The sequence below is a fragment of the Schistocerca americana genome, chromosome 3 (genome assembly GCF_021461395.2).
Source record: "Schistocerca americana isolate TAMUIC-IGC-003095 chromosome 3, iqSchAmer2.1, whole genome shotgun sequence".
Classification (NCBI taxonomy): domain Eukaryota; kingdom Metazoa; phylum Arthropoda; class Insecta; order Orthoptera; family Acrididae; genus Schistocerca; species Schistocerca americana.
In genome coordinates, this window is record NC_060121.1 from 770931235 (window position 1) to 770946465 (window position 15231).

Consider the following 15231-nt stretch of genomic DNA (forward strand, 5'->3'; position numbering starts at 1 on the left):
TGTTAAGTGCCACTCACTGTTGCAATGGAAAGGATTCATGTTCTGTTCTAAGTAGGATGCTGGTTGTAGACCTGCTTTCTAGAAATGAAAACACTTAGCAACTAGCAAGCATTGGATTAATCAAATGTCTACAAATTTCGTTTTTCTGAAATGTTTGTACGACACTTAATCTTTCAGTTTCTCAGTTATATGTAGATTTCTACTAACATGCAACTAAGTCTGTCTGCAAAACAAAACCTCTTTTAAGTGGTGAGCAATGATCTATATTTCATAATACTGGTGTTATTCCAACCAAGACTTTCCACTGTTTGACTCCAACCAGTCTGTAAATATTTATTTCTTCCAAATTAGCATATCTCTTGCAAATTTTCATGCCCAATCGTGAAACTCTACTGAAGATTCTCATCCACTTATCTCCGTCAAACACTTAATGTGTTATAAACACCATCATACTAGTCACAGGCATAATAAATTGCTCAAAGCAGTTTTTTTCTGATATGCTAGCTGTTCTGAATGAATGTTACAGCAACAACTTCCCAGTCTCAACAAATGTTAAACTTCCAGTAACTTAATGTCGATTAACAATCATGACCTTGCGTCACAACACTGAACACATACATCTACATCTATATCATGCAAGCCACCTTAATGTGTGTTGCAGGATACCAACATCATTTCCCTCCTTCCCTATTTCATTTGTGAATGGTGTATGGGAAGGGGGTGATAAATTGCCATATGAACTGTAGCTTCTCTTATTTTTTCACTGTGGTCATTTCACGAAATGTGTGAGAGGAAGTAAAGTGTTTCCCCATTCCTCTTGGAAGGTAAGCACTTGGAATCTGATCAGTAAACTCTGTGAAGCATAATCTCTCTCTTGCAGCATCAGCCACTGGAGTCTACTGGGCACCGCTATAATGCTTTAGGACTTCACTAAATGATACCATGACATTAACATGCCTCTTTTCATGGGATTTTATCTCTCTCTTTATAATCCAACATACCAGGTGTCCCACACTAATGAATAATACTTCAAAATAGGTTGAACAAAAGTTTTGTAAGCTGCTACTTTTGTAACTGAATAATATTTCTTTACACTCTTCTAGTGAATATCAGCTTATCATCTGAAATGACAACATTGTAGAAAGGATAGATTGCTACTCACCATATAGAAGAGGAGGCATTGAGTTGCACACAGGTACAATGAAAAAGAATGGTACAAATGTTCACATCTTCTGTATCCCCACTGCATACCCCCCAGCCAAACTGCTGCTCACCTCAGACACAATTGCATTCGGGCCTTGGTGTCCAGAGAAAACAGTGGCCATGTGTATGTGAAATTTGTAGCATTCTTTTTCATTGTGCTTATCCGTGACTCAATGTCTCTTCTATGTAGTGAATAGCAATCTACTGTTCCCTATTATTTTTAGTCCATGCTGGTCATTCTATTATTTGAAACAGACTATCATCCACTTTTATTACAACTAGCTGTGTATGTGAAGATTTCACTTTGGATTGCTCTGGATGGTTAGTCCAAAGTATTTCACTGTTTTCCTGATTCCAGTGATTTATGACCAACAGTGTAATCATACAGTAATCAATCTCTTCGACTATTAATGTGTGATATGTTACAATTATTTACATCCATGATGAACTGCCAGATCCTTCACTGAAATCACCCACAGATCTAACTACTTTTCACTGCTTTCTTGTGATGTTGCAAATTTCCTAAGAACACTGTCACCTGCAAACAGCCTCACACATTTTCCTACATTATCACTTGTTAACAGTAATGATACTGTAACACTCCTCTGGGGTACTAAAAAATTACTATTGCAAATGTAAATGAAGACAGCAGTCAGTCACAGAATCTGTAATTTGTTATAAATTTACATTTAGACTATAACATAGTCATCATCAGTGCATTACCAGAACAGACATATAGGCACAACATAGGAACAGTCACATATTTATGCTCTGACACAGTTATGTCTATATGGCTCTTCTGGTAATGCACTGATGATAACTACATCACAGTTGAAATCTAGATCTGCGGTAAATTACGGATTTTGCGATTGACTGCTGTCTCCCTTTACATCTTAATATTCAATGGTCACTGTAAATCACCAGTATCCGATGGATTTCAATTTAGTACAATTACATTTGTTAGTATCATTTCTTAGAGGTGGTGGTTCTACCAGTTAAGAATTCCTTAATTTAATCAAAAATCTGGTCTGACATTCAGTAAGCTCCTATTTCGTTCACTAACTGGCAGTGCAGAGCTGTATTGGATGCCCTAGAGAAGTAAAAAATTATGGCTACCTTGGACGCCGTCATCTATGACACTCCTGGGTGATGCTCTGGAACTCATGTATACATATACATCCTGAATTATGCAAAATCTCTATGGAGTCCTTCTTAATTAGTATCAAGGAGATTCCTGTTCTCTAAAAGTTTCTTAGTGTGTGAGTGTAATACTACAACACACTGACATTAGTTATATAAGCTTATCCTTATGTGCAGCTTTCTGCCGATCCATCCTGAAAACGAGAATGATCTGTACTTCTTTCCAGCTGTTTGGTACCCAGAGATTTCCAATACACTGCTTCTAGTAAGGGATTAAGTTTTTCCACATAATCTGTGTAGAATCTCGCATGTATCTCATCCAGTAGAGATGACTTTTCATTATTAGGCTATTTTGTTTTATTTTCTGTTCTATCTACAATGGGCACTGAGTAAGTAATATAAGATATTTTTTCTGAAAACAGGTTGGTTTTATTCGAGATTCCAATACACCATATTATTCCCTACCCCTTTGGCTACAAAACCCTGTTTTTCAAACACTCCCTGTTCAACGCAAAAACCTTACGCCATCTTACTGGAGGGGCCTGTATGCCCACCTAGTACCACTCTACTGGTTGCTTTTGGAGCCGACATCATGCTGCATCAATAACATCCCCATCATCAAGATATTGCTTTCCATGGAATGCATCCTTCATTTGGCCAAACGAATAGAAGTCAGAATGTGTGAGATCCAGGCTATAGGGTGGATGAGTAAGAACAGTCCATTGAAGTTTTGTGAGCTCCTCTCAGGTGTGCAGACTTGTGTGAGGCCTTGCGTTGTCATGGAGAAGGAGCAGTAACTTTGCATTTTTGTGGTGACAAATGCACTGAACTCATTTCTTCAATTTCCTGAAGGTAGCATCATGATCATTGATCATTGCACCATGAGGGAGGACTTCAAACAGAATAACCCCTTCAGAATCCCAGAAGACGGTCGCCATTACTTTCACCAGCTGAGGGTGCAGCTTTGAACTTTTCCTTCGGAGGAGAGGTGGTGGGACACCACTCCACGGACTGCTGTTCTGTTTCCTGTTCAAAGTGATGAACATGTGTTTCATCAACAGCGATGATGATCGACAAAAAATTGTCACGGTCAGCCTCATAATGTGCAAGCAGTTCTGCATAGGTGGTCCTTTGTTGCTGTTTATGATCTTCTCTCAGGCACCAATGAACCCAGTGGGCACACACCATTGAGTACCCCAACTGGTGGACAAGTGCATCAGCAGTACCAACACACACATCCAGTTGAGCAGCAAGTTGTGTGTGGCCAGCTGGCTCGTGAGAGATTGGACAGGTTTGCACGACATTGCTGCAATGATGACAGATTCCTCAGCCATTGACTCATCATGCTTTTGTTCACTGCCGATTCTCTGTAGACAATCAGCAATTGCCTATGAATATCTGCGATGCTCTTGTTTTCCGCCAAAAGAAACTCAATGACAGCTCTCTGTTTGAACAGACCTCCTTTACAGACGGCATTTTGAAGGTTAAGGCCCACAACCAATTTCACATTTCTTCCCCCCCCCCCCCCCCCCAAAAAAAAAAAAAAAAAAAAAAAGTTTGCCAAGGAAAAAAATCTCTTGCATACTTATTGAAGGCCCCTTGTATATTCTTCCAATATCTACACCAGTTCCTACAGCTCTGACCTCATTACAGGCACTATCTTTGTTCTCGACTTACAAACTGCCCAGTGTTACTCTTCCCAATTCCTCTTTCCTCTCCTTGTTTATTCATTATAATGCTTTCAATTCTGTAAGGCTTCTAGACATTTACTTTCTCCATTTTCGTCACTGTTGATTCCATTTTATTATATTCACTGTCTTCTGCTGCTTGTGTCTGCATTCCACTAACCATACGCGAACAATGGGAAGTTCACGATAGAACAAGAACATTATGAAAAGGGGGGGGGGGGGGGGGGGGATAGCAGGCCAGGGGTGGACCACAAAGAAGGAGTAGTTCTCTCATGACTCAGTACCACCCAGGACTGGAGCAACTGAATCACATTTTCCACCAGGGTTTTGACTGCGTCTCATCACCCGTGAGATGAGATACATCCTACTAACTAACCTCCCCACCAGTCCAATACAGATATTACATCGCTCACCACACCTAGGCAATATCCTTGTCCAATCCTACTATACCCCTATTCTCAACTCCTCGTCTCATATCCCTACAATAGCCCTAGACACAAGATTGTCCCATACATCCTCCCACTACCACTCATTCCTGTCCTGTCACAAGCATCTCCTATTCCATCAAAGGCAGGGCTACCTGTGAAAGCCGCCATGTTATCTACAAACTAAGCTGCAATCATTGTGCTGCTTTCAACATGAGCTGCCTATCTGCATACAAGGCCACTAACAAACTGTGATCAAGAGACAGCTGGACCACCCAGTTGCTGAACATGCTGCCCAACATCACATGCCCACTTCAATATTGCTTCACAGCCTGTGCCATCTGATCCTTCATACCAACACTAGCTTTACTGATTAACTCAGGTAGGAATTATTCCTAAACATATCCTTTGTTCCCATAATTCACTAAACATATCCTTTGTTCCCATAATTCACCTAGTCTCAACCTTCGCTAGTCCCTGTCCTCCACCTACATATCCTCTTACCTTCTCCCACTGCAGTACTGCATGCACCTTCTATTCCACCAACGTGCCTACAGTGTTTTCCCCTTCATTACTTCTCTTCTCTCCTATCCTCTCCTCTCTCCCTCTTCCACTACCCTTCCCAGTACAGCCACCAGACTCTACAGCTTGCAGCCCTATCCTATCACTACTTTGTCCCTGTACACTCTCACAGGGAGCACAAGTTAATCCACCCCAGCTTTGCTATCTCTCCACCCCACATCACCTCCATAGCCCCATCAACCACCTAGGTTGCTGGTCTTGTCTGCCTCAATTGTGTGTGTGTGTGTGTGTGTGTGTGTGTGTGTTGCTTCAATGAACATTTGTGTGTTTTCTATTTCCAAAGAAGGAAATTTTTGTCAGATAGCTTAAATGTTCAGCAGTCTTTTCATTGTACTTCTGTGTGTCTCAACACCTCTTCTAAATGATAAGTAGGAATCTATGGTTTCAGAATATTATTGTTATTTCATCCTGGAACTTCTATTGATTATTCTAACTGTGACTGCACTATCCTCTCAGCCTTTGCCTTTCAACAGTGACAGAAAAGTTGAGTTTAAAACTTCAGAATAATCCATACTTTGTTCAGTGCCCCCCTTTTATCGTTATTACTTCACTTGTGACAATGGAAAGTCCAAAATGAAATAACAATAAGTTTTCTAATTGGAAAAACAACATGCTCAATGTAAACATAATATGTAAATTTCTAATTTTTTTTTTTTTTTGGTACTTGTCTATCGAATGAACAGTACTACAAAAGATAAAGGAGACAGAAGAAATGTATTAACAATAAAATTACTCACAGCTTGTGCACCAAATGATTTCGCAAATCAGGGGTGACAGACTGATGCCACTCTTTGGTCCCTTGTACAGGTGTTGCAGTGACTTGACCTGGTGGGAAGACAGCTGGCAGCTGCAAATTTGCAAGTCGGCTCTCTGCAGCGAGCTGCTGAAACATTGTAAAATACATTTACTGCAAGTGAACACACACACACACACACACACACACACACACACACAAAATGGCTCCTTGCAAGTTTCTTCATCTCTGCATAACTACACAATCTACAAGCACTTCAACTGGTTGACTGAAGTAAAGCATTGGTTTCCCTCTACAATTTCTGCTACCCACGCTTCCCTTCACTGCTAAACAACTATTCCTTGATGTTCTAGGATGTGTCCTATCAACCTATCCATTCTTTTAGGGAAGTTGTGCCATGATTTTTCTTTCTCCTCAATTAGATGAAGTACCTCTTCATTAATTATCTAACAGGCTCAACTAATCTTAAACATTTTTCAGCAGAATCACATTTTAAAAGCTTCTATTCTCTTCTTGACTGCGTTTTTGTCAATCACATTCCACTTCCATACAGGGCTCCATTCGAGACAAATGCCTTCAGAAAATACATCGCAACAGTTAAGTTTATATCAGATGTTAAATTACTTCTCTTTTTCAGAAACTGCTTCCTTGTTACTGACAGCCCGCATTTTATATCCCTGTATTTCGGCCACTGTCAGTTACTTTGCTGACCAAAAACCAAACTAATTTAATATTTTTTTGTATTGCATTTCCTAATATAATTCACTCAGAAGTGCCTGATGTAATGTGACTACATTCCATTACTCTTATTTTACTTTTGCCGATATTCAACTTATATATGTCCTATCCTCTCCATTCAACTGGTCCTCCAAGATCTCTGCCCTTTATGACAGAATTATAACCTGAATTGGTAAGCCAGTCCAGTCTTTATTTCCACTCCAAGAACTTCAAATTCCTTTTCAAAGTTTGCTACTTGCTCATTGTACAGATCGAATAACATGGGGGCTGACTGTAACCCTGTCCCACCCGCTTTTTAATTACTGCTCCCCTTTCATGTCCTTCATCTCATACAATTGCAGTCTGTTTTATGTACAAGTTGCACTTTCCACACATTGCATTTTATCCCGAATAGCTTCAGAATACCAGAAGAGGTTTTGCAGTCAACATGTCAAATGCTTTTTCCAAAATCTAAAAATCGTATAAATGAGGATTTATCTCTCTTCAATCTATATTCTGTGTTAAATTGTACAGTCATTATTCCCTCGTGTTTCCTATATTTCTCCGCAGTCAAAATGATTTTCCACAAGGTCACAGTCTAGTGCTCTCTCTATTTTTCTTTGAGTAATTAGTGTTAATATTTTGTTAACTGGAGCTAAGTCTAGAAGGGAGATGGAATGTGAGGATATGTTACAGAACAAATTTCCAACTCCAGCGTTCAGGGAAACTTTTCTTTCAGGCTGCTCCAAAGCTGTCGCATGGGGTTTGAGCACCTGCAGCATCCATCAGCTGCATCACATCCTGACTCATTCTGTCATGTTCATGAGTTCTTCACCAGGCAAATGCCCAGCAACCGGACTGACAGCCCAATGGCTGTTGGCCCAGCCTGTAGTGCTGTGTGGGTTGGTCGAACTGATCCATTTAGTGTATCATGTACTCGGCTCTCTTTGAGCAGTGCAGTAGCATGTTCAGTAACTTCTCATCACAGAGGTGGACAGTTCTGTAATCATTCATGTGTTCAACAAGCTAGTGGTGGTCATTCATCTATAAAAAGCCAACATAAATAGGGCTTTAATAAACCTGGCTGACATCTATCCCCAATTTTCCTAACGACATTCTCCTCTACCTGTTGCACAATCTAATCACCACAATGTTCACGTTTTTCTTGTGTGGACAAACCACAAGACCAGTGCTGGCTTCTTGAGAATTATTCACTTTCACTCTTAAAGAATGTAGAACACATCCATTTTATACCGTAGGTGCACTTTTTGTTACATTGTGGACCATGAAATGGAATATGCTCTAGAAATGATAGAAAAAAGTATTGTATTTCAAGGCTGAATAGAGAATCTCCAGGCATTGCTACCTTCTCAATCACTATTGGGTGCAATGCAGTGCAAAATACAGTCATTGAGTTACAAATTCAATTTGATTAACATGGCTGTACACAAGGAAGGTCTTGGTTCGGTCAAGGTTGTTAAAGTGCCTGTTCAACTGGCCAATTTCAGTGTGGTGTTAATCAGATTTCACTTTGACAAATACTGGGAAGGGTTACGCTTTACACAAATCACCCAAAAATTGAATGTTTCAACACACATTTGTTCAATGTTACTCTATCCATTATTGATCTTGATGAACTACGCTGTTGTTCAAATGGAGATTGTTGATCAATAATGAACCAGCTCTGGCTGACCACAGTCACCTCAAATACCTTTACGTAGGTTAAAATGAAATTACATCAGTGAAAATTAAAAAATAAAAGGCATGATAATCATATAATAACTCTATTCATATGAAGGGTATAAGGTTCTGTAAGCAAACCCTGCATTATAGACAGCACCGAAAACTTATAGCAGTGCTTTTTTAAATTTCTTTCCTGCTTCTTTACTTTGATGAGTATTCCATACAATTTTATCTGTTGTTATTTTTCTTTATTGAAGATTTATAATTTTGAGTGTTAGCTTAACATACTACTACATGAATAAAAATATTTCTAGTGTATATCAGCTTTCTTTTCCAAACTCACCAGACACACAAGACTTCACTGTATGAGCATATAGCTTCAGGTCATTCACTAAAAAGTCGTGTCAACCATAACCATAATAACGATATAAAAAGATGTACTCTGCTTATATAAATGAAATATGGTTAACATGATCAACAGCTATTCAGCTTCAAAAATATATCAAGTGTATAACAATTAATATTTTGAAATACACCTGGTTTCATGTACCTCCAATAAAATTTAGTTCTGTAGACTCAACCGATCTTCCAACTCACCGTACCATTTATAGAAAAATTACAATGTAAAGAAGAAAGGAAAGTTCAAGCAGAACGTAAACATTTTAGAAGTACAGGAAGTCACTCACCAAACAGCAGAGCCTTTGACAGGCACACACAAAAGAGAATGAAAACTTACAAGTTTTCAGAATACATGCCTTGTTGAGCTGGAGTACACACCCACACACACCTGTGCCTCTACACTGTGCGAACTGGACACAAGATTCCATACAGGTGCCAACCCTCCCTCCCACATCACTCCTAGCCAGAAAAAGGGCTGCCTTCCTCAAAGCTGCTAGCCACCCACCCCCAACCCGTCCTTCTAGTTCTCACCTCTCTTTCTACCACCCACCCCACCACACACAACAACCACCCATCCCACCATACACAACAACCAGAACTTATTGTGAAAGCTAGTACGTTTTCTTTCACTTTCATGTGTGCCTGTTGAAGACTTAAACGTTTCAGCTATTCAATGAGTAGTCTCCTTAATTAGAAAGTATTTACAAAAATGAAAATTTTGCAATCTTAAATTTCTGTAGACACAAATGGCTCCTCATATCTTCTCACACTATTCCCACACCTGAGCCATGTCTAGGCCTTCAATCTGGTAGGACCCAATCTAACAACTATCTAAGTCTAACCATTTTTGACACTGTGTGTTGTACAGTAGCTGCACCAAAATTTTTTTTGCCCTAGAAAAGTATGAAGTGCAGAGAGAAGATACAAACATACAATGCAGTACAAGAAACTGTAATAATTAAATTAAATACACAGCAAAGAATAAAATGTAAATGCTCCACAACTCACTGCTGCTGATGTTTGTGGCTCAGCACCTCCAAGCCCAAACAAGGAATTTTGCATATTTGCAACTGTCTGCTGAATGGTAGCGACTGCAGCCTGAGCTGCAGCTGAAACTGGGCCTTGTGTCGGTGGTGGCTGCTGTGAGGTAGGGTCTGATGATAGTGGGAGGGACACATTAGGTGCCACAACAGTTTGAGCTGCACTCTGACCTTGAACTGCAAATACAAATTTGGTGGTTGTCTTTAGAAAACACAGTATAGCAATAAATTCAGTAATTCAATTTATATCAAGTTATTTATAAAGTTGTATATCTAAAAACAAAGATGATGTGACTTACCAAACGAAAGCGTTGGCACGTCGATAGACACACAAACAAACACAAACATACGCACAAAATACTAGCTTTCGCAACCAACGGTTGCTTCGTCAGGAAAGAGGGAAGGAGAGGGAAAGACGAAAGGATTTGGGTTTTAAGGGAGAGGGTAAGGAGTCATTCCAATCCCGGGAGCGGAAAGACTTACCTTAGGGGGAAAAAGGGACGGGTATACACTCGCACACACACACACGTATTCATCCACACATATACAGACACAAGCAGACATATGTATATGTGTGGATGGATATGTGTGTGTGTGCGCGCGCGAGTGTATACCCGTCCCTTTTTCCGCCTAAGGTAAGTCTTTCCGCTCCCGGGATTGGAATGACTCCTTACCCTCTCCCTTAAAACCCAAATCCTTTCGTCTTTCCCTCTTTCCTGATGAAGGAACCGTTGGTTGCGAAAGCTAGTATTTTGTGTGTATGTATGTGTTTGTTTGTGTGTCTATCGACGTGCCAGCGCTTTCGTTTGGTAAGTCACATCATCTTTGTTTTTAGATATATTTTTCCCATGTGGAATGTTTCCCTCTATTAATTCATATTTATAAAGTTGCTTTAATACAATCAATGCAAGGTAAGAGGTACCTCTCATAACTTTATAACCTTTTCCAAGAAATATAAGAGTGTATAAATTATTTTCATTATGTATTACATAAGCAGGTAAAGCTTACAAGAAACTGTTACTGATCTTATACACCATACTGGTAAAACAAATATCTTTTATGCAAGGTAAAAGATGTCTTAAATAAGTTTCTCAATGATCAGTTTTTATTTGAGTAAACAGTGTTTCCATCCATCACAAAGTTGATGACCTTAAATATTACAAGATTTGATAATTATATAACTTATTATACAAACTTCTTCCTTTCGAAACATCTCACCTTGCGTGTGAGGAGGTGCGGCAACTCTAACTGCACCACCCACCACATTAGGCTGAGCTGGCCCAACACCAAGACCAGGAGCGACCATGCGGTGTCCTCTGTTCACCACATTACTAGGGGTTAAAAGGCCACCTGGTGCAGCAGTTGTGGGACACTGAATACCAAGGGCATCATATGCTCTTCTCATATCAGATGCCGTTGGTTGATTGCTGGGAGCCTGATTAGATACGACTAAAAAACAAAAACAATAATACCAGAAGGCAAAATTAACACAACACTATGCGTCATTTAATGACTTATTTATTTACTTACTATTTTGCTGATGCCGTATTTTATCAGCCTGTTTCAGTGGCAAACATACAGGGCAGTCTGTCCGAGTGCAGTGCTTCCAGTGTGAGATTATCTGCCGCGAAGAGGAACAGTGTGCAACTGAACAAGACTTTCCTGCCTGGCACGTAGTCATGTGGTTTAACACATTTTTCATTGTCTTGCAGTGTGGTAATGTACACTGTGAATAGAGAGAAAATATATGCTCAGTAACAAACCCAGTGAGAAGTCAACTAATGTCAAACAAAGCATTCTCTCTCCAATTCCCTTGAATGTTTCCTTGTGGTCTTATACCTTGAATCTGCTGTCCAGTCCTCCAACTGCATTAATCGAACCCTATTAATACCATAAATGAAGACACTTTCAGAATAGCATGAGCTACTGGGAAAATAAAAATGGCTTTCTGACATCGTTTAATCAATAATGCTCGTCTACTCATAATATAATTAGCACTCGCACAAGTTTAATCCACAGTACACAGGATCAATCTCATAACATTCACCACGTAAATTTCCCATAGTAGGCATTAATGAATATCTTAATTATCAGCACGTTTGCAGAAAGAAAGTAGAAAGTTTACAACATGCCCTTTTGAACATTAAATGTGTGCATTTTTTTTTTTTAATACAGTAACTCAGTGAGTTAATTTTTTTGTATCGTATTACAATAGTGATCAATTGATTACACGTATTATTTTATAATTTCACTTTAGTGATTCAGCATCAAAAACTGTGGTAGTATGAATCTCTCACATGGCCCTATTGTGAACTGCTATTTTGGTGGGAAATGTATTCCACAATGTAGAAACGAAGAGTTTTTCTCCGACTTCACAAGTATTGATTTCACAACAAACAGAAACTGATTTTTGTAGCAGTTTTTATACACTTGGAACAATGTATTACCACAAGATGCTGGACACATTCTGAGATAGTAAGTCATATTCCCAAAAGCTTTGTAAAACTAGTAAGTTGATGGCAAGTACGTTTACAAGGTCCACATCAGAAACACTAATTTTGTCTTAAATATACTTCCCAAACCTCTTTGAGAAACTACTTTGGTGGTAAGCAGACTTCCCAAGAAACTTCAAAACAATGTTATTTGTTGGGATTTATACTTCCCATGGCTCTAAAAGCTGTATTTCACAACAAGCAGGAACCACCACTCATGCAGCAGACTACCACTAGATGCAAGGAGAATACAAAAGTTTTAAGACATATTCTCATATATGCAGTAAATAAATAAGTTTAGTGGCAGGTTTGCCCCCCATGGCCCACGAACTGGTTAACATAACTAAATTATTTAGTTTTACTGGTGTCATACTGTACAACACAGAACACTCATGTTTTAAAGTATTTGTTGTATGTACAGAAATAAAAAAATTAAACTGTTGTCCTACTGTCACTAACTACCTCACTTCTACTTTAATTAAAAAAGATATCCAACTTACTAAATGTCCTTAAAAGACAGGAATTCATTTTTTTCCCTGAAAGCATAATTCATTTTATGAGCAATTCCATGTCAAATCAACAAGTGCTACAACCTGACCCTCTCAGATTTTTTTGAAATTAAGTATGCATATATTACTCAAAAATCATGACACAAATTAATTTTTTCACATTTTTCTGATGAAAAGTTACCGAGTAATGGACCTTCAAAAATTGAAAAGACGACAAATTTTTGATTCTTGGAACAATGTTGTTTTCTTTACAGCTTGTGTTCTAATTAAGCTAGAACAATAAAATTTACTTCATTGGAAAGCTCATATATATATATATATATATATATATATATATATATATATATATATATATAAAAAACAAAGATGATGTGACTTACCAAATGAAAGTGCTGGCAGGTCGACAGACACACAAACAAACACAAACATACACACAAAATTCTAGCTTTCGCAACAAACTGTTGCCTCATCAGGAAAGAAGGAAGGAGAGGGAAAGACGAAAGGATGTGGGTTTTAAGGGAGAGGGTAAGGAGTCATTCCAATCCCGGGAGCGGAAAGACTTACCTTAGGGGGAAAAAAGGACGGGTATACACTCGCACGCACACACACACATATCCATCCACACATATACACACACAAGCAGACATATTTAAAGACAAAGAGTTTGGGCAGAGATGTCAGTCGAGGCAGAAGTGCAGAGGCAAAGATGTTGTTGAATGACAGGTGAGGTATGAGTGGCGGCAACTTGAAATTAGCGGAGATTAAGGCCTGGTGGATAACGGGAAGAGAGGATATATTGAAGAGCAAGTTCCCATCTCCGGAGTTCAGATAGGTTGGTGTTAGTGGGAAGTATCCAGATAACCCGGACGGTGTAACACTGTGCCAAGATGTGCTGGCCGTGCACCACTTCCCACTAACACCAACCTATCCGAACTCCGGAGATGGGAACTTGCTCTTCAATATATCCTCTCTTCCCGTTATCCACCAGGCCTCAATCTCCGCTAATTTCAAGTTGCCGCCACTCATACCTCACCTGTCATTCAACAACATCTTTGCCTCTGCACTTCTGCCTCGACTGACATCTCTGCCCAAACTCTTTGTCTTTAAATATGTCTGCTTGTGTCTGTATATGTGTAGATGGATATGTGTGTGTGTGCGCGAGTGTATACCCATCCTTTTTTCCCCCTAAGGTAAGTCTTTCCGCTCCCGGGATTGGAATGACTCCTTACCCTCTCCCTTAAAACCCACATCCTTTCGTCTTTCCCTCTCCTTCCCTCTTTCCTGATGAGGCAACAGTTTGTTGCGAAAGCTAGAATTTTGTGTGTATGTTTGTGTTTGTTTGTGTGTCTGTCGACCTGCCAGCACTTTCATTTGGTAAGTCACATCATCTTTGTTTTTAGATATATATTTCCTACGTGGAATGTTTCCCTCTATTATAACCATATATATAGACACACACACACACACACACACACACACACACACACACACACACACACACACACACACAAAATGTTAAAAAAAGTTGAATTTAACGAATTTTGAAAAACTGTATTTTTAAAATTCTCAAAAAAAATATATGTGAAAGATACACTTTACAGCTACATATTCTGAAAGTTTCAACTTGGGACGAGCATGTGATCACTATCAAAAGCAATTTTACGTTAAGGGTGGTGATTTAAAAATTCGTAAAAACTAATTTATTTTAGATAGTAGGCCTACTTCTCACCAAGTTTCAACTTGGGATGAGCATGGGATCACTATCAAAAGCAATTTTACATTACGGGTGGTGCTTTAAAAATTCGTAAAAACTAATTTATTTTAGATAGTAAGCCTACTTCTCACCAGCTGTATGTTGTTGTAAACTGTGGAAATTAAATATAACTTATAATTGACAAAAGAACATATGTTTTATGCTTCTGTAATTAATAAATACAAAATGAAAACTTAAAAAAATAAATAAACACAGAAAGATGCATACCTGAGATCACACCTAAATTCAGTTAGTAATTACTATTATTTACAAATAGGCGCCCTATTAGTGCACTTCTTCATACTTTGTACTAATCAGTCTGTTGCACATCAACATTTCTGTATATGGATAACTTATATGTTCGCCTAATAGCAGTTTGAGGGTTCACAACTGCCACTACTTCCCTACTGCTTATGGAAAAAATGTCTGGATGACTCAGAAATGTAAAAGATGGTGACGGTTCATGGGGATGCAAGAAACTAACTCTGTTTTCATCCTTCTGATTTTTTTCAAGAGCCCATTGTAATCACAAGCAACATATCCTTTTATGTCTTTGAATGGCATTGTATCACTGTCAGAAACTGTCACCAGTTCAATTTTAGTGCCATCAGAGTTTGAATACACTTTTGTTATTATTTTGTCCTTGCTAAAAGGAATAAAAGTGTGAAGTTTTTGTGTCCCTACAATTTTGCAGCATTTCTCAAATCTCTCCATAAGTTTCATTTCTTCATTTTTGTGATCTTCTTTAGTAGCATACTTGAAGTTTGTTGCTTCTATGTTATCCTTGGCAAACATAAAAAGTTGTTTTGGTGTCATTATTTGATCACTGTATGGCCGTTGCAGACT

At 38.8% G+C, this 15231-nt stretch overlaps 1 protein-coding gene across 1 annotated transcript in view; it reads right to left on the reverse strand.

Annotated features, from left to right (window-relative positions):
* LOC124607056 (histone acetyltransferase p300) overlaps nt 1-15231 on the reverse strand; it is a 169866-nt gene that overhangs the window by 103823 nt on the left and 50812 nt on the right. Inside the window, exons 7-10 of the mRNA XM_047139232.1 lie at nt 11162-11357; nt 10850-11080; nt 9600-9808; nt 5776-5921 (exon numbers count right to left, since the gene is read on the reverse strand). Coding sequence (XP_046995188.1) covers nt 5776-5921; nt 9600-9808; nt 10850-11080; nt 11162-11357 — 782 coding nt within the window. The remainder of the gene's footprint in view (nt 1-5775; nt 5922-9599; nt 9809-10849; nt 11081-11161; nt 11358-15231) is intronic.